Genomic DNA, 22,825 nt, shown 5'->3' with positions numbered 1-22,825 from the left:
AAAATAGCAACTGGAAGACTGAATGAGTCCACGTTCATGAATTATCGAGAGCGAGATTTAAATATATTTGGCAGGTTGATAATGAGAAGCCTCCATATTACCCTCGTGACACAGCATTCACCTCCACCAGAAATTTCCGAAAGAGAAACATGTGTTTCCCAAAAATATGATTGGGAGATGCCCATTTGTATTTTATTCTTGTGGTTGAAACGTAATTTTGTTAACCTCTTGAAATGATTGTATCTTTCCATTGCACACAAAGATTGGCTAACATCACAAAAAAGACTGGATTGTCATACACATGTCCCAGCTTAAAGCTGCTTTGCTTTTTATTTATTTATATCTCTTGGGTGAATTTTTTGTGTTCATCAGCATAAGACATAACATTGCTGAGGGAAGGGACCATGTTCTTCCTTCTTAAATCCAAGGTATTAGCATCAAATTTTCTCATCAGGTAAGGTATAGCACACATCAAATTTGCAATCTATTCTGACACAAGAGTATGTCTGAACCTCAAGTTTTTCCAGCCATTTCAGTCAGGCGGATCATTTTGGCCTAGAAATTTGTCCACACTGTTGGCATAAGGTGGGCACTTAAGTATCCAATTTGGCAGATGGTCTGCACGCAATGATTCCTCACTGGGAATGCAATGCCCACCTTACTGGATCGGACTTCTCTGTAGGCGTCCAAGTCATGTGCCAGAAACATTTAAAATGTTCATTCTAAAATTCGAACCCTCTTCTAAAATTGATCTGCCTCACTGCCTGGCTGACCAAGTGATAAACTCATCCAGAAAATAGTGCCAACAGGCAACAAGGACCCAATTGGAGTTCTATTTAAATTGCTAATCCTCAACATACAAAAGGGAGCAGCAAAGAAGACCGGAGCAGTTGGGAGAAGTTGGAAAAGGAGGGCATTGATCAAGCAGAGGCCATTCTCATAGTGGGACTGCTCCTCATATCTCAGTTTAATTGAGGAGCAATTTCCCCTGTGCCAATTTTTTATTCAGTCATGGGATGTGGGTGTCACTCGCTAAGCCAGCCTTTACTGTCCATCCCTAATTACCCTTGAGAAGGTGGTGGTGAGCTGCCTTCCTGAACCGCTGCAGCCCATGTGGTGTAGATACAGTGCAGTTAGAGAGGGAGTTCCAGGATTTTGACCCAGCGACAGTGAACCAGGATTTTGACCCAGCGACAGTGAAGGAACGACGATATATTTCCAAGTCAGGATGGTGTGTGACTTGGGGGAGAAAATTCCATGTGGTAGTGAATCCATGCATCTGCTGCCTTTGTCCTTCTAGATGGTAGCATTCATGGGTTTGGAAGGTGCTGTCTAAGGCGGCTTGGTGAGTTCCTGCAGTGCATCTTGTAGATGGTACACGCTGCTGCTGCTGTGCGTCGATGGTGGAGGGAGTGAATGTTTGTGGATGGGTTGCCAATTAAGCGGGCTGCTTTGTGCTGGATGGTGTCAAGTTTCTAGAGTGTTGTTGGAGTTGCACTCATCCAGGCAAGTGGAGAGTATTCCATCACACTCCTGACTTGTGCCTTGTAGATGGTGGACAGGCTTTGGGGAGTCAGGATGTGAGTTACTCACAGCAGGATTCCTAGCATCTGACCTGCTCTTGTAGCCACAGTATTTATATGACCAATTCAGTTTCTGGTCAATGGTAACCCCGAGGATGTTGATAGTGGGGGATTCAGCAATGGTAATGCAATTGAAGGCAATGGTTTAATTCTCTCTTGTTGGAGATGGTCATTGCCTGGCACTTGTGTGACATGAATATTGCTTGCTACTTGTCAGCTCAAGCCTGGATATTGCCCAGGTCTTGTTGCATATGGACATGGACTGCCTCAGTATCTGAGGAGTCGCAAATGGTGCTGAACATTGTGCAATCATCAGTGAACATCCCCACTTCTGACCTTATGAAGCAGCTGAAGATGGTTGGGCCTAGGACACTACCCTGAGGAACTCCTGCCATGATGTCCTAGAACTGAGATGATTGACCTCCAATAACCACAACCATCTTTCTTGGTGCTAGGTATGATTCCAACCAGCAGAGAATTTTCCCCCTGATTCCCATTGAGTCCAGTTTTGCTAGGGCACCTTGATGTCACACTCGGTTAAATGCTGCCTTGATGTCAAGGGCAGCCACTCTCACTTCACCTCTGGAGTTCAGCTCTATTGTCCATGTTTGAACCAAGGTTGTAAAGAGGTCAGGAGCTGAGTGACCCTGGCGGAATCCAAACTGAGCATCAGTGAGCAGGTTATTGCTAAGCAAGTGCTGCTTGATAGCAGTCGTGTTGATGACCCCTTCCATCACTGATGATGGAGAGTACACTGATGGGGGTGGTAATTGGCCAGGTTGGATTGGTCCTGCATTTTGCATACAGGACATACCTGGGCATTTTTCAACATTGCCGGGTAGATGCCAGTGTTGTAACTATACTGGAACAGCTTGGCTTGGGGCACGGCAAGTTCTGAAGCACAAGTCTTCAGCACTATTGCCAGAATATTTTCATGGTCCATAGCCTTTGCAGTATCCAGTGCCTTCAGCCATTTCTTAATATCATGTGGAATGGATCGCATTAGCTGAAGATTGTTGCAAATGCTTTAGCCTTATCTTTTGCACTGATGTGCTGGGCTTCCCCATCATGGGGATATTTGTGAAGCCTCCTCCCACCTTAAGTTGTTTAATGGTCCACCACCATTCATGACTGGATGTGGCAGGACTGCAGAGCTTAGACCTAATCGGTTAGTTGTTGAATCACTTAGCTCTGTCTATCACCTTCTGCTTTTGCTGTTTGTCATGCAAGTAGTCATGTGTTGTAGCTTGACCAAGTTGACACCTAATTTTTAGGTATGCCTGGTGCTGCTCCTGGCATGCCCTCCTGCGCTCTTCATTGAACCAGGGTTGATCTCCTGGATTGGTGGTAATAGTAGAGTGGGGGGATATGCAAGGCCATGAGGTTACAGAGTGGTTGAGTATAATTCTGCTCCTGCTGATGACCCACAGCACCTCATGGTTGCCCAATCTTGATTGGCTAGATCTGTTCAAAATCAATCCTATAGCACGGTGGTAGTGCCACACAGCACGATGGGGGGGTATCCTCAATCTGAAGACAGGACTTCGTCTCCACAGTCCAAAAGGACTGTGCTCAATTCACTCCTGCCAATACAGTCATGGACAGATGCATCTGCGGCAGGCAGGTTGTTGAGGATGACCACCTCACCGCCTGTCGCAGACCTAGTCTAGCAGCTATTTCCTTTAGCCTCAGCCAGCTTGGTCAATAGTGGTGCTACTGAGCCACTCTTGATGATGGACATTTGAGTTCCCCTACCTAGAGTATATTCTTGCCATCCTCAGCGCTTCCTCCAAGTGGTATTCAACATGCAAGAGTACTGATTCATCAGCTGAGTGGTGGGGGGAGGCGGGGGGTGGGGGTGCGGAGTGGGTGCAGGATGTGGTAATCAGCAGGGGATTTCCTTGCTCATGTTTGACCTGATGCCATGAGGCTTCATGGGGTCCAGAGTCGATGTTGAGGATTCCCAGAGCAACTCACTCCCGACTGTATGCCACTGTCCTCCATTGGGTCAGGACATTGTCCGTAAGGTATGTTTCCGTAAGTATGTGAGCGCCCAGAAGTTGGGGAGGACGACCTTGCAGGGTCAGCAGGGCTGAGTTTGCTGTTGCCGATGCCAGGTGGTCCGTCCAGTTCCATTCCTTTTAGACAAAGGCAGTTAAGAGTCAACCTTGCTGTGGGTCTGGAGTCACACGTAGACCAGACCAGGTAAGCATTAGTGAACCAGATGGGTTTTTACAACAATCGACTCATGGTCATCATTTTTTCAATTATTGTTGAATTCAAATTTCACAATCTGCCATGGCAGGATTTGAACCCCGGTCCCCAGATCATTACCCTGGGTCTCTGGATTACTAGTCCAGCAACAATACCACCATGCCACCAGCTCCCCAATCAATTTTTTTTGCCAAAAGAGGCTGTCACTAAGCTACTTCACCTGTTGCATCTGCAGCCACAGCTGGAGCCTCAAACATGGACAGCACTGGGATCCTTCCAAGCTGCAGCTGGTGATACAAGTGACATCTCTAAGATTGCTGCACAGGATTATATCAGGAACACTTCTGAGGGTATATACACTAAGAAGAGCACAGGCATCACTTCCCCAATGAACAGAGTAACAGGAGATGAGAATACTAGGCCTTGCCCACATTGCATTCTTCCCTAGGGTGTAAGCTCCCATAGACTACCCCACGTTGCCTCATATACTACCCCTCTTCATGCCGGTATTTTTCTTAATGGAAAGAGATTTCACTCACTGAAAGTACAGTTTATAGATAGTGCATCATCCTAGTCTCTGCCCATTAACCAGGCAGCTTTATTAGTTCATTTATCCTGTGCTGGTCCTCTGTACCACCTTTCTTCAATCAAAGCAGTCAAGTTACAATCTAGCTCCTTGCAACAAGGAATGTCCTCTCCCCAGATGGCACATGACATCTAAGAGCTCTTCATATGAACCATCCTAACTCAAAATCATCATCAGTTAACACATTCCTTATCACCATCATCCTTAATACCATCATCTGATTGCTTTCTTTCAGTCCAACCTTATGGGTCTTGCTTCAATCAATAACAAATCCAGAAAAATATGCACCAACAATTCTATTCCATATGTGTACAGCACTTAACAGGAAGAATTGAAGATCGCCATAGAGCAAGTCCTTTAGTGCCTGCCTTTTGTACTCATTTATCTATTTTAATGCTCCTCCAAGGTGTATTCTCAGATGATCATGTTCATGTTAAAGCCCCAACACAAGTTGAAGCTGGACTCCTCCATGCTTTGAGCCATGGTACACAAGCTCACTGACAGCCTTCCGCATCTTGCAGTTCCTGTTGTGTGTCCATCAGCCTGTTCAGTAGACTGGACACTCAAAGTCAGCATTTGAACCCTCTTCAACAGTGCTAGTATGTGATCTCACCTTCCGGTAGGATAGCACCTGTGCCATCCTATCCCCATGCCCTAGTTTCTACACATTTTTGCCAGTGATTTACCACATGAAGATCCTTCCTCTGGCCTACCTATAAAGTGCATGGTAAGATTCTTACCTTTACAACTCTGATGAGGTCATTGAATCATTGAAGCCATGTTCTGGGAGCTGTGTTTCTTGCATTGAGCTCCTCTGCAACCTCCCCCCACTAGCAGTGGGGACGTTGCCTGGTGGACTTCCGGCCCCCCCTTCCCCGAGGGGGAATATGAACCCTTCACCCTGCCCACTGCCCAGATCAGACCCTCCAATGCTGGAGGGCCTGGATAGCCTTTCTGTAACTCTTGCAGACATTTCTCCACTTGTGTTGTTTGCCTAGTGTTTGCAACCAGTGTGCACATCCCCTTTCAGAGGTGCTGGCTGCCTTTAGTTGGCTTCGAAAAAGCCCAATTTTCCACTCCTCCTAACAAGTATGCAGCCAATAAGCAGTGTGTGTAATGCTGCCTGTACGCCTGCCCAGCTGCCAAATGACTTTCACATTGTCCTTGTACCTACATGAACAGGTCTATGCAGTGGCCAATCAGAATTCTAAGCCATGTTTTGTGCTGTGGATCTGCTCTCACTAGACTCTTTGTTGAGACTGCCCAAACTCATTTTGCATTGCCTTTACAGCTGGAGGAAAGAGGCAACTTTTGCCCATCAGTCTGTAATGAATTCAGGCATAGATCCCAATAGTGAAATGTTGTTCTAACCTAATGCACAGTTTTCATTGACCCATGGTGCTGAATCAAAAGACCATTCTGAAAGTAATGCCTCTAGCAAATCTAAGCACCAAAATAGAAGAAAAACTTTGCTGTTCATAAAAAAAAACACATAATACACAAAAATACATTTTGATCCATTTTTAAATATTTCTCCTCCTCATGGTCTTTCCAAGATGCCACAGCCTATCCTGACCAAGAAGCCATGAAAACTGTCCGCTCGTAACTTGTCTGTTAGGTCATTTAAGACATGCACAAGAGCTGTGTGGAGAGACTCACTCCCCAGTCTCCATTCCATCCCTGCAAGTAAGAACAAACTCCTGATTATTCAAATCAAAACCTATTCTTATTCAATTATTGCGAGGCAAAAATTGTTTTATGTCCTAATTCTAATGAATAGGTTGATGCATTTGGGTGTATTTTCACTTTTAACCCATTTGTACAATAGAAATTGGAAAGTGTTGCCTTGATACAGTGGAGACTAAGAATGAGCCACATTTTTGGGATACAATACAGTTGGCTCTATTCTGTATCTAGCCATGCTATACCTGACCTGAGAGTGCTTGATATGAATGCTCAGAATGGGAAGTGTTTTATTTTCCCAGCATTTACTTCTATCACTTTGTTGTGCAGGAAAAGCATTAATTTAAAAAAATACTGGCTGCATTATGAGTAGAGCTTTGATGAGAAGCTCACCTAAATACCTTTGCTTCTTTAAAAATGTTTCTGAACTTTAACCTGAGGCAATAGATTGGAAATAGGGATATAGTCTTTCATGCAGGATGATGGGGAGTTTGAAGGAATGGATGAGAGGGAGGCTGCACAGCAGAGTGCAACAGATCGCAAGCAACAGGAAGGTAGAGAACAAAACAATTGAGATGGAGAGGGTGTGAAATGAACCACTTCTGTTCTTTTCAAGCTGCTGTATTACTTTGCATTTCAGATCTTCAGAGCTGGACAATGTCTTATCACTGCTGTGTTGTTGGATTAATCGCCATGTCTCCACAAAAATTTTAGAATCGTAGCATATAAATTTTTCACTGAAGCCTTTTTTCAGCGAGTATTGGGACAGATGTTTTGTTAGCTGCCCAGGTCTAAGGCGTGCATGGTGCATTGGCCGACCATTGTAACAACCGGTCGATTCAGTTTCTGTTGATTATAGCGTTGTCGCTATAATGATTAGCCAATTTGCAAAGCCAACACAGCAAGTCCAAAACCTACCCTTACTCCAAAGTAGGCAAGGAACACTGGTATTCCAATTAATTAGCTAAATACCGCATTAGAATGTCTTGCCCTGCTGTAGTAAGCACTTGGTTATTCCACCCAACCATCTAAGAGCTTTTCTCATGATGGTTAAATTTGAAATTTCTTTCTTCCAGAAAGGGATGAGAAATCTGTGTTCCTTAAGTTTGACATGATAACTGTTAAAATACCAGTTTAACTTTATCCGTACGCTGTAGCAAAACAAAACTATAACATTTTACACAAAGATGCTGTCCTGTGTACATTGCCAGCCTATGCTGAAGGAGATAAAAGCAAAGAACTGCGGATGCTAGAAATCCAAAACAAAAACAGAACAATAGTTCTGTTGAAGGGTCATGAGGACTCAAAACGTCAACTGTGCTCTTCTCCGCCAATGCTGCCAGACCTGCTGAGTTTTTCCAGGTATTTCTGTTTCTGTGTCTATACTGAAGGAGATTCATTTCAGGTATGTTAATATCAGAAATGATTCCTTGTTTAGTCTGCTGAGCTGCTGAACCAATGAGTTAGGAGAAAAATATCAAACTGAAGTTTGTAGACTCAGAATTAGAGTTTTTGCGCCCTGGTAGGAAATCTCAAAAATTCAGTGTGCATACTTCCCACACTTGATCACAAAATGTTAAGGATAGCTGAGTAAGTTGGTATGAGATGTGGCTCAGTGGCAGCACTCTTGTTTCTAAGTCCGAAGGTTATGGGTTTAAGTCTAACTTCAAAGACTTGAGCACATTTTCAGCAAGTACTTCAGCACTGAGGAATTATCAGAGGTGCTGTATTTGTATGTACGAGATCCTGTTGCACTATTTTGAGGAAGAGCTGGTCTCCTCCGTGTCCAACGTCTATCCATCAACCAAATGACTAAAACAGATTATTTGGTCAGTATTTGACTGTTGTCCTAAAATTGGCTGCTGCACTTCGAAACATCTAGAGGGCTCTAAAGTAAATAGTGGGGGAGGGTTCTGGAAAGGGGATGCATAGGCTAACAAAGCAATGGTAGTATTACAGGACAGCTATTTAGGTAATGATACCCAGAGTGTGACAGGAAGGGACGGAGTGTACAAACATAAAAAAAGCAGCAAATAGGGTCAAATGGGGAAAAAATGGTAAAAAGGCAAAATTAATGGCTCTTTACTTAAATGCACATAGTATCCGGAACAAAATAAATGAATTAATGGCACAAATACAGGTTAATGGGTATGATCTTATAGCCATTACAGAGACATAGTTACAAGGAGATCAAAGCTGGGAACTAAATATTTAGTGGTATGTGACTTTTCGAAAGGATAGGCAGGAAGGAAAGGGTGCTAGGGTAGCTTTGTCAGTACAAGATGGAATAAGTACAATAGCAAGAAATGATCTTGGATCAGAAGATGTAGAATCCATATGGGTGGAGGTAAGAAATAACAAGGGGAAGAAGACACTGGTGGGAGTAGTCTATGGGCCCTCTAACAGTAGCTATACTGTAAGACAGAGGATAAATCAGGAGATAATGAAGGCATGTAAAAAAGGCAGTACATTAATCACGGGTGACTTTAATCTTCATGGGAAAATCAAATTGGCAGAGGTAGCCACGAGCAAGAATTCATAGAGTGTATTCGGGGCAGTTTCCATGAACAATATGTTGTGGATCCAACTAGGAATCAGGCTATTTTGGATTTGGCAATGTGTAATGAGGCAGAGTAAAAGACCCCCTAGGAAACAGTGACCATAACATGGTAGAATTTAGCATTCAGTTTGAGATTGAGAAACTTGGGTTAGAAACAACTGTGCTAAACTTAAATAAGGGTAATTACAAAGGCATGAGGGCAGAGTTGGCTGGAATGGACTGGGAAAGAAGTTTAGCAGAAAAGACAGTTGATGAACAATGGCAGACATTTAAAAAAATAATTCATGACTCACAACAAAGATTTATCCCAGTGAGAAAGAAGGACTCTAGAAGGGGATAAACCAACCATGGTTAACCGAGGAAGTTAAGGATAGTGTCAGATTGAAAGAAAAAACATACAATGTGGCAAAGATTAGTGGTAAGCCAGAGGATTGGGAAAGTCTTAAAAAACAACAAAAGATGACCAAAAAAAAGAGGGAGAAAATAAACTTTGAGGGTAAACTAGCAAGTAATATAAAAATGGACAGTAAGAGCTACTTTAAATATATGAAAAGGAAGAGAGAGGCAAAAGTGAACATAGGCCCCTTAGCGAATGAGGCTGGGGAAATAACAATGTGGAACCAGGAAATGGTGGAGGAGTTGAATAAATACTTTGCATCAGTCTTCACGGTAGAAGACACTAATAGCATTCCAAAAATACTAAATCATCTAGGGGCAAAAGGGGTGGAGGAAATAAATACAATAACTATCACTGGAGAAAAAATACTAGGGAAACTAATGGGGCTAAAGGCTGATAAGTCCCCTGGTCCTGATGGGTTGCATCCTAGGATATTAAAGGAAGTAGCTACACAAATAGTGGATGGACTGGTAGTAATCTTCCAAGAATCCTTAGATTCTGGATAAGTCCCAGAAGTTTTGAAAACTGCCAATGTAACGCCCTTATTCAAAAAGGAAGGGGACAAAAAACAGGTAACTATAGGCCAGTTAGCTTAACATCGTCATTGGGAAAATGATAGAATCTATTATAAAGGATGTAATAGCAGAGCATTTAGAAATGCTTAATATAATCAAGCAGAGTCAGCATGGCTTCATGAAGGGGAAATCATGCCTGACAAATTTATTAGAATTCTTTGAGGAGGTAACAAGCAGGATAGATAAAGGGGAACCTATAGATGTAATATATTTAGATTTCCAAAAGGCGTTCGATAAGGTACCGCACAAAAGGCTACTTAATAAGATAACAGCCCATGGCGTTGGAAGTAGTCTATTAGCATGGATAGAGGATTGGATAACTAATAGAATACATAGAGTTGGGATAAGGGGGGCATTTTCAGGATGGCAACCTGTAACTAGGGGAGTGCCACAGGGATCAGTGCTGGGGCCACAATTATTTACAATATATATTAATGACTTAAATGAGGGAAGTGAATGTACTATCACCAAGTTTGTGGATGACACAAAATTAGGTGGGAAGGCAAGTGGTGAGGATGACACAAAGAGTCTACAGAGGGATATAGACAGGTTAAGTGAGTGGGAAAAAACTTGGCAGATGGAATATAATGTGGGAAAATATGAGGTTATGCATTTTGGCAGGAAGAATAGAGGAGCTGAATATTATTTACATGGAGAAAGACTGCAGAAAGCTGCAGCACAGAGGGATTTAGGGGCCCTCATGCATGAATCCCAAAAAGCTAGCATAGAAGTTCAGCAGGTAATAGGGAAGGCAAATGGAATGTTGATCTTTATTTAAAAAGGAATGGAGTATAAAAATAGGGAAGTCTTGCTAAAACTATACAAGGCACTAGTTAGACCACACCTAGAATACTGTGAACAGTTTTGGTCTTCTTATCTAAGGAAAAATATACTGTTATTGGAGGCAGCCCAGAGAAGGTTCACTCGGTTGATCCCAGGTGTGGAGGGATTTTCTTATGAGGAGAGGTTGAGTAGGTTGGTCCTGTACTTATTGAAGTTTAGAAGAATGAGAAGCGACCTTATTGAAACATATAAGATTCTTAGGGGGCTTGACAAGGTAGATGCTGAGAGGCTGATTCACCTTGTGGGAGAGTCTAGGACCAGAGGGCATATTCTCAGTAAGGGGTTGCCCAATTTAAGACAGAGATGAGGAGGAATTTTTCCTCTCAGAGGGAAGTCAGTCTGTGGAATTCTTTACCACAGAGGGTAGAAGCTGGGTTGTTAAGTATATTCAAGGCTGAGATAGACAGATTTTTAATCATTAAGGGAATCAAGGGTTATGGGGAAAAGGTAGGAAAGTGTTGAGGATTGTCAGATCACCTATGATCTCATTGAATGGCAGAGCAGACTCGATAGGCCAAATAGCCAACTTCTGCTCCTATGTCTTATGCTGAGGTTTCATCCGCAGGTCATGAAAGGCGCTATACAATTGCAGGTCTTTCTTTAACTTCCAAAGCTACTTTTATATTGGTTTCATGGTGATGCCAGTTCCTGACCCAAGGGCCTCAGTGCACCACCAAAGTAACTAACTGCATTCAGTCAGGCTAGCAGGTGGAAGCTGTTTGGGAGGTGGTGTTTAGCTGTTGTTGTTGCCAGCTGTGGGCGGCTGCCAGCTGCACTGGACCCACTTGTTTGAGTTGGCATCGCTCGCATTTCAAAAATACAGTGTAAAATCAGCATTAAGTGCAGCTAAGTATTTGATGCAACCTTAAGTAAATTTCAAATTTGTGGTCTCATTCTCAAACTTGTACACCCTCAAACGGTGTGTCACAAGAAAGTGAAAAGTTCTGAGTCAGGCAGGTATAATGGTCACCTAAACAAAAAGGCCCAGTTAAGGTACCAGCAAGCTGGAATGAGGCAGTAAGTTTACAGGGGTAATTTTAACCATGCAGTGAGTCACCCCATTCCTGCAAGAAGGTTGGGTTAAAATCACCCCAAGTGTCTCTCTAATTCTTTTTTTATGAGCTTCAAAATAATGACTTTTTTTTTTATAAATACCAGTGAATGTACTATTGTAATGCTCTTAACACAAAGGACATCATGTGTAAGGTCCAATAACATTAATTTGTCATTCTCCCAGCCCTGGTCATTTGAAAGGTTTTGTTTTGTTTTGTGCACTTTTGTAGTTGGAATATGAGCGCAACGGGGGCCTTATCCAAAAGCTGCCCTCTATCCTGGAGGACGAAGAGCTCGAAGACGATGAGAACACACCCCTGGCTCCTAATGCAAATAGTACAACAGGAATAACGTCACCCATCAAAGTGTTTCACTCGCCTAAGGTTAGCAGGTCTTCGCTGCCAGCAAAACACTTGGCCAAGCCAGCTGCTCCACCCACAGGAACCCTGCAGAACAGCAATAAGGAGATTGGCAAAGGAAGACTTTTGAACAGCAATGGAAGCAAGCCATCCAAATTACAAATCCCTACTATAAACTGTACTGCAATCCCTGATCTCAGCCCAAGGTAAGTGACTTTTTGTGCCATTAAATAGAGACTCTAAGATAGAATCTATTTGTTATTTTTTGACTAGCAGTGAAGGTTTCATTCAGTTCATCATCCCAATGCAGCCAATTCAGATTGCACAAATCACATTCAACAGGTCACAGTCAAGGTCTTGCTTTTAATGTAAGACTTAATTGTAGCCCAAATTGAAAAGGATGTTGGGATATGTGGGAATGGTAGCTTTTTACCAAAATCACCGTGCTCTGACTATTACTTATTTTATATTTATGTAATACAGTGAATGTGCTGTCTTTTATATAATTACAGAGAGGAGGGAATTGTAAGTATTAGTGTATTTACCACAACTCAGTGAATGAGCTGCTTATTGGTCTTTTATAGTGTTTAGTGAATGGTCTATTTATTGGCATATTTACATATTCTACTGATACCTACAGAATCTGGTGAATGAGCTATTTGTAACTATGTTCACATAGTTTAGCGAATGTTGGTATATTTGCAGACCCTTGTGAATGGTATGTCTGTTAACATATTTACCCAGGTATAACAAATGACCTATCCATTGATTTTTACAGAGTTTAATGAATGGACTAACCATAGGTAAAGTTAATGCTTCCTGTGAGTGGAACTGTACTCTAGTGAATGCTGCAGGAATCAGGGTGTCTGCCAGTTTATTTATACCCTCTTACTCGGAGAGTTATGTGGGGATTGTCCAGTGAACTGTCACTTGGGCATGAATCTTCTGATCACTGCAGCATTGCTGCTGCCTACGAAGATTTCCCTGATCCGATGCTGCTGCGCATTTCTTCAGCTGTTCGAAATGCACAGCGAAATGTCTCCCTGGGAACTCCAGCAAGCAGATTGGCACTGGGGGAAGAGAGGACACACCCCTGTTTTATGGCACTATCTGCCTTATTCTGGTAAATATTTACAGTGACAGACTTTTAATGACACAGGGTAGATGAGTGAATGGGTGACAATATGGGTGAGTGGGTGGGTGATTGGATGGGTTAATGGATGGGTTAATGGATGAATAGGTGAGTGGATGGTGAGTAGGTGAATGGGTAGGTAGATGGGTGAGTGGGTGAAGTAGATAGGTGGGTGAATGTGTGGTGAATGTGTGGGTGGATGAGGTGGGTGCGTTGGGTAGATGGGAGAGTGAGTAGTCGGGTCTGGTTGGGGGAGCAGTAGTCGGGTCAGGGTGGGTAGTTGGATGCTCGGGGGTAGTTGTGTTGGAGGTAGTCAGTCGGAGGATAGTCAGGTGGTCAGGGTAGTCAGGGGAGGAATCAGGTCGGGTTGGGGGGATAGTCGGATGGTCGGGGGTGGTAGTCAGGTCTGGCCAGGGGTGGGGGTAGCCTGGTCCGGCTGGGAGGTAGTCTGATTTGGTCAGGTGGGTAGTCTGGTCCAGTCGTGTGTAGTCGGGTTGGAGGGCAGTCAAGGGTGGGTGGGTACTATGTCAGGGGATTGTCTGAAGGTCAAGAGGGGTAGTTGGGTGATCGGGGGAAGCCGGGTTATCGAGGGAGGGAGGGGGGGATTAAGGCGGGTGGTCAGGGGGTAGTCGGTTGGGGGCTAGTCTGATCCAGCTGGCAGATAGTCTGGTCCGGTTGTGGGGGTAATCTGGTCCAGTTGAGGGGTTAGTCTGGTCCAGTCGGGGGTTAGTCTGGTCCAGTCAGAGTTGGTCGGGCCAGAGGGTAGTCAAGGATAGTCGGGGGCTGGGTCTGGGTCTGGGGTGGTCAGATGGTTGAGGGGGGTAGTTGGGTGGTTGAGGGTAGTGATTGCGAGGGTGGGGGTGGTGTCAATTGTGAAGTTACCCAGGCATTGCGTAGACTAGGTTTTGAACAGTCTTGCATTTCCTGGGTATCTATCAAGGTAACTTGTGCAGACCTATCCCAAAGACTCGAGCTCAGAGTCAGAGACATTCATGGGCAGCAGGGACTTAGCTCATCAGAAGTTTAAACTTCCCGGGCATAAACTTCCACATAGGTCCGCACATCAGAACTTCCACAGGGTCCTGCGCACATCTTCTGTTATATGCCTGATCTCCAACAATCTGGAGACCAGAAGATTTTAGCCAATATGTTTAACATCAACAACTCAGCAATGACAAAACTCAATACACAGTGACTGACTTTTGAGAAACACTATTAATTTTTCCTGATTTTGCCTCAGATGATGACTCCCAATATTGTGGCTCTGAACAAAAAAAAGGGAATAAATAACATCGGTTTTAAAATTATATAAACGATGGGAAGGACTTAGGAAAAATATATTTCAAGTGATGCTTAGCAAGCTGACGTGATGGAGTTAGCTTGTGTTTATTTGCGGAAACTGAAATCCTTTCCAGTATATGTAGAGTATACAGGGAAAGGGAAGAAAGTTCTGGGCAAAGTTGGACTTTCAACTCTGTCTCTGGGTTCAAACCTAGTCCAAAACAAAAACAGAATTACCTGGAAAAACTCAGCAGGTCTGGCAGCATCGGCGGAGAAGAAATCAGTTAATGTTTCGAGCCTTCATGGCCCTTCGGCAGAACTGAAGCATAGTTAGAAGAAGGGAGAAATATAAACTGGTTTAAGGTGGGTGGGGCGGGGGGGGCGGGGGGGTGGGGGAGAGAGACATTAAGGGTGTGGTGATTGTGGAGATGAGCAGATAATCAAAAGATGTCACAGACAAAAGGGTCAAAGAGGTGTTGAAGGTGGTGATATTTGTCTAAGAAAAGTGCTAATTAAGAATGGAGGACAGGATATTCAAAGTACAGCTCTAGTGGGGGTGGGGTGGAAAGACTCACAAGGTTTTAGTTTTAGATTTAAAAATAATGGAAATAGGTGGGGAAAGAAGAATCTATATAAATTATTGAAAAAAAAGCGGGGGGGGGTGTGGTGGAGAAACGGGGTGGGGATGGGGGGAGGGGGAGTTTAAGATCTAAAGTTGTTGAATTCAATATTCAGCCCGGAAGGCTGTAAAGTGCCTAGTCGGAAGATGAGGTGCTGTTCCTCCAGTTTGCGTTGGGCTTCACTGGAACAATGCAGCAAGCCAAGGACAGACATGTGGGCAAGAGAACAGGGTGGAGTGTTAAAATGGCAAGCGACAGGGAGGTTTGGGTCTTTCTTGCGGACAGACCGCAGGTGTTCCGCAAAACGGTCGCCCAGTTTGCGTTTGGTCTCTCCAATGTAGAGGAGAGCGCATTGGGAGCAACGAATGCAGTAGACTAAGTTAGGGGAAATGCAAGTGAAATGCTGCTTCACTTGAAAGGAGTGTTTGGGCCCTTGGACGGTGAGGAGAGAGGAAGTGAAGGGGCAGGTGTTGCATCTTCTGCATGGGCATGGGGAGGTGCCATAAGTGGGGGTTGAGGAGTAGGGGGTGATGGAGGAGTGGACCAGGGTGTCCCGGAGGGAACGATCCCTACGGAATGCCGTCAGGGGGGGTGAAGGGAAGATGTGTTTGGTGGTGGCATCATGCTGGAGTTGGCGGAAATGGCGGAGGATGATCCTTTGAATGCAGAGGCTGGTGGGGTGATAAGTGAGGACAAGGGGGACCCTATCATGTTTCTGGGAAGGAGGAGAAGGCGTGAGGGAGGATGCGCGGGATATGGGCCGGACACGGTTGAGGGCCCTGTCAACGACCGTGGATGGAAAACCTCGGTTAAGGAAGAAGGAGGACATGTCAGAGGAGCTGTTTTTGAAGGTAGCGTCATCAGAACAGATGCGACGGAGGCAAAGGAACTGAGAGAATGGGATGGAGTCTTTACAAGAAGCGGGGTGTGAGGAGCTGTAGTCGAGGTAGCTGTGGGCGTCGGTAGGCTTGTAATGGATATTGGTGGACAGTCTATCATCAGAAATTGAGACAGAGAGGTCAAGGAAGGGAAGAGAAGTGTCAGAGATGGACCATGTGAAGATGATGGAGGGGTGGAGATTGGAAGCAAAATTAATAAATTTTTCCAGGTCCCGACGAGAGCATGAAGCAGCGCCGAAGTAATCATCGATGTACCGGAGAAAGAGTTGTGGGATGGGGCCGGAGTAGGACTGGAACAAGGAATGTTCCACATACCCCATAAAGAGACAGGCATAGCTGGGGCCCATGCGGGTACCCATAGCCACACCTTTTATTTGGAGGAAGTGAGAGGAGTTAAAGGAGAAATTGTTCAGTGTGAGAACAAGTTCATCCAGACGGAGGAGAGTAGTGGTGGATGGGGATTGTTGGGGCCTCTGTTCAAGGAAGAAGCTAAGGGCCCTCAGACCATCCTGGTGGGGGATGGAGGTGTAGAGGGATTGGACAACCATGGTGAAGAGGAAGCGGTTGGGACCAGGGAACTGGAAATTGTTGATGTGACGTAAGGTGTCAGAGGAATCACGGATGTAGGTGGGAAGGGACTGGACAAGGGGAGAGAGAAGGGAGTCAAGATAACGAGAAATGAGTTCCCCACCCTTTTTCTCACCCCACCCCCCGCTTTTTTTTCAATAATTTATATAGATTCTTCTTTCCCCACCTATTTCCATTATTTTTAAATCTAAAACTAAAACCTTGTGAGTCTTTCCACCCCACCCCCACTAGAGCTGTACTTTGAATATCCTGTCTTCCATTCTTAATTAGCACTTTTCTTAGACAAATATCACCACCTTCAACACCTCTTTGACCCTTTTGTCTGTGACATCTTTTGATTATCTGCTCATCTCCACAATCACCACACCCTCAATGTCTCTCTCCCCACCGCCCCACCCACCTTAAACCAGCTTATATTTCTCCCTTCTTCTAACTATGCTTCAGTTCTGCCGAAGGGCCATGAAGGCTCGAAACGTTAACTGATTTCTTCTCCGCCGATGCTGCCAGACCTGCTGAGTTTTTCCAGGTAATTCTGTTTTTGTTTTGGATTTCCAGCATCCGCAGTAGCTTTTAGCTTTTTGTTTTTATCAAACCTAGTCCAGACTGGTGCTATAAAAGCTTGGTCTCCCTGTCAGTTGTAAGGTTTCTACATGAAATTTTTTTTCTTTATTCTTTCATGGGATGTGGGTGTCACTTTTAACTTCCCATTAGTGATTCATACAGCTGGACCTGGAATAAGTGATCACCTTGAGAGCAAAGTGAAATAGCTGCGAGTGGAATCCATTGACTTACGATTTTCTATTATTTTCAGTGGGAATTTAAAACTGCTTTGGGCCCCTTTCATGGGAGTGGCTAATGTGTTTTCTTAGTCTGTGGAGGTTAGCCCACAGAGTGGTCAAAAGTAGCAGCAAATTTCTATTGAAATAAATGAAACCTCCTGAAGGGGAAAATGTCTGGCCTCAGGTATTTCTTCACTAATAGATTCTGTTCTTGTTGCTAACCTGTCATTTGTGGCCATGCTTGTAAGTGCCCTATTTCATGAAACTTGGTCTTGGAAAGGCTACTTGCAGGGAACAGCAATGTACAATCAAGGTATTTATCAGAAGTCACCCTTCGATATCTATTTTATTTAAGTATAGCTTATCCAGGCACAGAAGTTTTAATGTTTGGACACTTTTTGTGAAGTCAGTACATTTTATGGTTGGGTCTTTCAAAGATATTGTTCACATTTTTACATAGAAACAACATTTAATATCCAGTATCGAGAACTCGTTGGATGTATATATAGATTTTCGGAAGCGGTTTGATCACATGTCACAAAAGAGTAATTTTAAAGATAACGCACCAGGTCCCAAAGAGAATGCAGCCGCAATGGAGAATGGAAAGGCTGGCCAGAGATAGTTGGGTAAATGGATGTTTTTCAGAATGGGCCATGGTCCAAGAATGTGTCCTGGGCTCTCTTTTGAGGGCAGATTCTCTGATCGAAATGAAGGAACTACAGACCTTGATTTCCCAAATATTTAAATCAATGGGTAGAAAATTATGGGATGTGGACTCCTGATTTCCTGTCCTGCATTGCTTGGCACCCAATTGGGGAATCAACCCTTTGTTTTATATTTCCATAAATAACTTGTACACTGTGAGGGACAGTTCAGAAGGACAGATAATATGACAGACCTTGGGAAATGGGAAGTACATTATTGGAAAAAGTGCCAGTGAAAGCGGGTGTTCCCTGGTTGGTAAGATTCCCAGGGCAAATGAACAGAAAGATATGATTGGACAGAAATATCCAAAATAACCCTCATTCATTTTAAGATTCAAGCCTAATTGGGGCTGATTTCCCTTTGATTATTTTACCGAATGCAAAATGAAGGAAATAGACACAGAGGCCGAAGACCTTTCCCCAATTAACATTGCTCCAGGATCCGTGGAGCTTCCTCCAATATGGAGCAAAGTGCTTGAAATATGTAGAGGCAACATATTCCCATTCAAGTTTGGTTAGAGGGAGCATTCCCAGTTCTTCTTTCATTCATCAGAAGGGCGCTCAGAGGCAGAGATACCTGTAGGTACTGGCTTTGGGCTTTGCACCTGGACCCTGCCTGGTCTTATCCTTTAGCCGTATCCTGTATACCCACCCCCATTTCTTAGCCCAACGCCTGTGCCAGGGTACAATTGAGACAGGCTAAGAACCAAGTTCAAGCATAACTCGATCAGCCCAGCTGCATTGTACTTAGAGCATGTGGTTCCTTTCCACAGGGAGGGAAGAGAATTGGTGTCACCTCTAATTCAGCACTTGAATTTCTAGAACAGAGCACCTTCCTGTTGTTTCACATGCAGATTCGCAACCAAGTTAAAAGAATTGAAAATGGCACATTTCCACACAAGTTAAGTTTTACTTTGTGCTTGACTAATGATCTAATCCATGTTCATTTAATGGAATTTATGCTATAAGTGATAGTCTCCTGTGAGCTTTTGAGAGCAATTGTACACTCAGAGAATTTAATATTTAGGTGTTTTCTGATGAGAAGTACCTCATTTGACTAACCACCTGCTATTTAGGTCAGGGTTGGATGAAGTAGGATGCTGGTGAAATGAATGGGCTTGGTAGAGGTCAGTGGTGCAATCAGGTCAAATTTAGATAGGTTGCCAAATATGTGATCAGATCAGGATTAGATTAGGTAGCATGTCAGTGTATGAATGGATTGAAGTTAGGTTAGGTAAAATAGAAATTATGTGCTTGGGAAAGGGTTAGATTAGATAGAAAGCCAGTGATGTGATTGGGTTAGGATTTAATTAAATGGTATCAGCAATATGATTGGAGCATGATTAGAAAATTGTCCTTTCTGCAACTGAAAATGAAGGTAAATTATAGCAAAACAAAGAAATGCACTACTTAAAATACACTATAAATTTGGATAGAACTTTATTAATGTAATATTTGCTTATTAAGGAATGGCAGAGTTTCTATCTATAATTTTCCATTCAGTGACCCCATAATCCATGCATTTTTATTTGTTTGCCATTGGGAAAGGTGCAAGTAGCCAGAAAGTCATGAATTGCAACCCAGTTTATTTTCATGTTGTTTTATTTATTTGTGAATAGGTAGTTGCTTTTCTCTTGTTGTGGAATTTTGTCCCACAATCTGAACACTCTTGAGTAGGGGCTATGTAATATAATGCAATATTGAGCAGGACAATCAGCAAATAATTTTCCACAATATTATTGTAAAATTAGCCTACTCTCACCTAATTCTGGTTACAAAACAACTAATACCCATTTTCTAAACTCATAATTCATTGATTTCCATTCAGTTTTGATGTGAAACTTTGTTTTTAACAATCACTTCCTGCCTCTTGTCAGCATGTTTAATATAGTTTCATTCCTGCATAAAACTGTCATTTTACTGTCACTTCAGGTTAACTACATGTCAAAGGACTAAGGAAATTTACTTCACTGGGAGTTTTTGGATTCATTAATTCTGGTCATTAGTTTGGGCTTGTCATACTGATGGATTGTTTTTAGCCCCAGGGACTTGTGAAAAATTTCAATTTACAACCAGAAATTGGTGATGTAAAATCTCCCAACAAGAACAATACACCTGATTGGAGAGTGCTAGTTGATTTATTATCTATCCTTCTTCCCTGGTTTCATCTCAGTTATTCCTTTGGAAGTGTCTAACTGTTTTCCTGAACAGATTTCCTGCAACAACTTTAGTAATTGGACATATTGACAGTTCTCATGGAAATGGTCATTGGGGTCAAAGGGGGAAAAATTGTACTCTGTAATGCCCAATAATCCAGCAAAATGTGGTCCACTATGCCAGAGTGCACGCTTCCAACAGAAAGTATGCCTGATGCCATATTTATGCACAAGCACTCAACGACCATTGGCAGAATACAGAGCAGGCAGGTACATGCTGACTTGATGTCAGCACTCCATTGTGGAGCTTTACACCGCAACCTAAGCCTTCTCTTAAACCCGCACCACCAAACTGGTGTTCAGAGGCATGAAGGACTCCCCACCAGCAGTATTTAGAAGGATCATCAATGACTTGCAGGTTAGTTACTATTTTATTTCTTCTGGCTGTTGCTGCAATTCTATGTGTTTTGCGTGCATTTTTATACTTGGTTAACGTTTCAGTAGCCTACAGGGAATGGACTAGCTGGTGCTGAAGCACATTTTGGTGACTTAAAGGCTGTGTACAAACCAGTTGCTTCCAGATATGGGTAGGCTAGTAGATGTTCCTTATGGCATTGACCATGATGGAGAGAATAAGCGAGTACACACAGGGCAACTGCTAGAAGAAGGAAGGGGAGGGCAAAAGGGTTCTCAGCAACGACTTTCCTATAACTGTCTCCTACTAGGGTTTAAAACATGTGGGCATGCCTCTTCCCTCCCAGTAATTCCTGCTGCTTCTGGTTATCCACCAATTTTCTCCATGAAAGAGGGATGTTAGTCAGTGAGTGTCATGCAATATGTTTGGGTGATGTGGCTGTCATGATTGAGTAGCTGCCAGTGTGTGAGCTGCAAGGGTGTGAGACTTGCAGCAGTACTGAGTGCATGAGGATGAAGTGAAGCATCTGAATGCCAGGTGTGAGTGCTGATTGATGGAGATTGTTGGTAGGTGAATGATTTGGTTGTAGTGAATTAAGCAATGGATGAAGCTAGTGATGTAGTTGGTTGTATATAGCACTTAAAGAAGTACTCCTGACCTTGACACCTCTTGTGAGATCATTAAACCTATTCCTGCATTGCATCCAGCTTCTAGCATCGACCTTCACTGCTAACTTCTGAGCATGTGTCTGGAGGGATTCCGCACTCCCTGCAGATTCAGGACATCTCTCCTTATTTCCATCTCATTCACTCTTTTCCAGTGCAGTCTCCGAAAACCTTGGTGCATGTGCCCTCTTGTGGGAACCATTGTTGAAACTTCCATAGCACAATATTCATAATCATCTCAGCACCACCAGCAGCCACAATATACCTCACTTTAAGCAGTGTAGGCTAGTTTTAAGTATTGCAAGGCACTCCAGATGTCTGTCCCTTTGCAGTCAATAGCCTGGAAACATAAGAACATAAGAAGTAGGAGCAGAGTAGACTGTCCGGCCCATCAGGATTGCTCTACCATTCAATGCAATCATGGCTGATCTTCTGGCTTAACTTCCCTTTCTGCCTGTTCCTCATATCCCTTGATTCCCTGAGAGACCAAATATCTGCTTATCTCAGCTATATATAACATCAACAATGGAGTGAATCTTTTTTTATTTCTTAATCCTGCCCATAAAGTCTCCATTGTCTGCTTACCTCTTATTTTACCCTCTCTTATCATTGAAGTGATTTCATCCTTAATCACTAAGAATACTCCTCCACCTCCAAATGTTTTCCCTATCTTTCCCATAGACCTTGTTACCTGGTATATTTACTTCCCAGTTTTGACTGCCTTGGAGCCATGTCTCAATATCCACCATGGCTACCTTCCACGTTGAATTTGTTTCTGCAATTTATTAAAATTTTTCCTTATAATTCATGGCATTTGTAGAAAAACTGCTTGGTTGGGGCGCACACCCTAACTTGGCCTCCTGTTCTAATGTTTGATTCATATGTTTCTTAAATTACTTCCCTGGTTTAATCACTTTACATAGTTTCAATTTCCCTTTATCTGTGGTACCTATGGCACAATTTCTGACTGTTACTCTACTCTCCATCACTGGTTTGCTTGCCAGGTCACCGGAGGGTGAGGTGGAAGACAAATGCTGCTGAAGAGGACTCAGATGAGGACTTCAATAGGGTGGCATGCAGGAGAGTGGTGAATGGGAATGCACGCCAAGATGCTAGGTGCACTGGCTGATCTGATGGCAGATTCCTGTCACTGTCAAGGAGTGTGGAGGAAGCGCAGCTGCTTACAGCAATCATGGAAATGAGCAGGTAACATGAGGTTGGGATCCTGCTGCCCAATCAATAGGTGCAGGTTAATCGCGCCTTAATTTCTGTGCCCATTTTCAAGGGTTATTGAATTTAACCCCCATAATCTCCAGAAAGAAGTAGCAGCTGTTCCTTTAAGTAGTTACTGACTTCATTGCTACTTGCTGGTTCATCTCCTGGCAAGGTAGACTAAACAAGGTAGGGTTACAACCTCTGGAGAGTCTGAGACCCACCAAAAGAGTTTAACTTTTTATGGATGCCTCTAAAGCCAGCACCACCCCCCGACCACAGGATAAACACTGGGTCAGGGCCAGGGGTGGCCATGTTTTCTTGTGGAACAAATTACATAGCTCCCACTAATAACTTTACGATCTGGTTGCCAGTATTCCAAAGTTACTCCAGTTGTCCTGAAGTTTGAGACACAAAGCAATGCTGGAACTCAGAAATATTTCCTGGTCACTACCATTAATGATGCAGGGGTGGAATAGGTGCCTTGGTAAACAGAAAATCTAGCTCATGTCCATATTGTC

General features: G+C 43.5%; 1 protein-coding gene across 1 annotated transcript in view; it reads left to right on the top strand.

Moving 5' to 3' along the window:
- LOC144686980 (voltage-gated delayed rectifier potassium channel KCNH8-like) overlaps nt 1-17,774 on the top strand; it is an 801,058-nt gene extending 783,284 nt beyond the window's left edge. Inside the window, exons 13-14 of the mRNA XM_078552818.1 lie at nt 11,725-12,059; nt 17,633-17,774. Of these exons, the coding sequence (XP_078408944.1) occupies nt 11,725-12,059; nt 17,633-17,774 (477 nt within the window). The remainder of the gene's footprint in view (nt 1-11,724; nt 12,060-17,632) is intronic.
- The last annotated feature ends 5,051 nt before the right edge of the window (nt 17,775-22,825 follow it).

The sequence above is a fragment of the Cetorhinus maximus genome, chromosome 11, assembly GCF_964194155.1.
Source record: "Cetorhinus maximus chromosome 11, sCetMax3.hap1.1, whole genome shotgun sequence".
Taxonomy (NCBI): domain Eukaryota; kingdom Metazoa; phylum Chordata; class Chondrichthyes; order Lamniformes; family Cetorhinidae; genus Cetorhinus; species Cetorhinus maximus.
The sequence above is the reverse complement of the archived record's forward strand: the minus strand, read 5'-3'. Positions and strand labels throughout refer to the sequence as shown.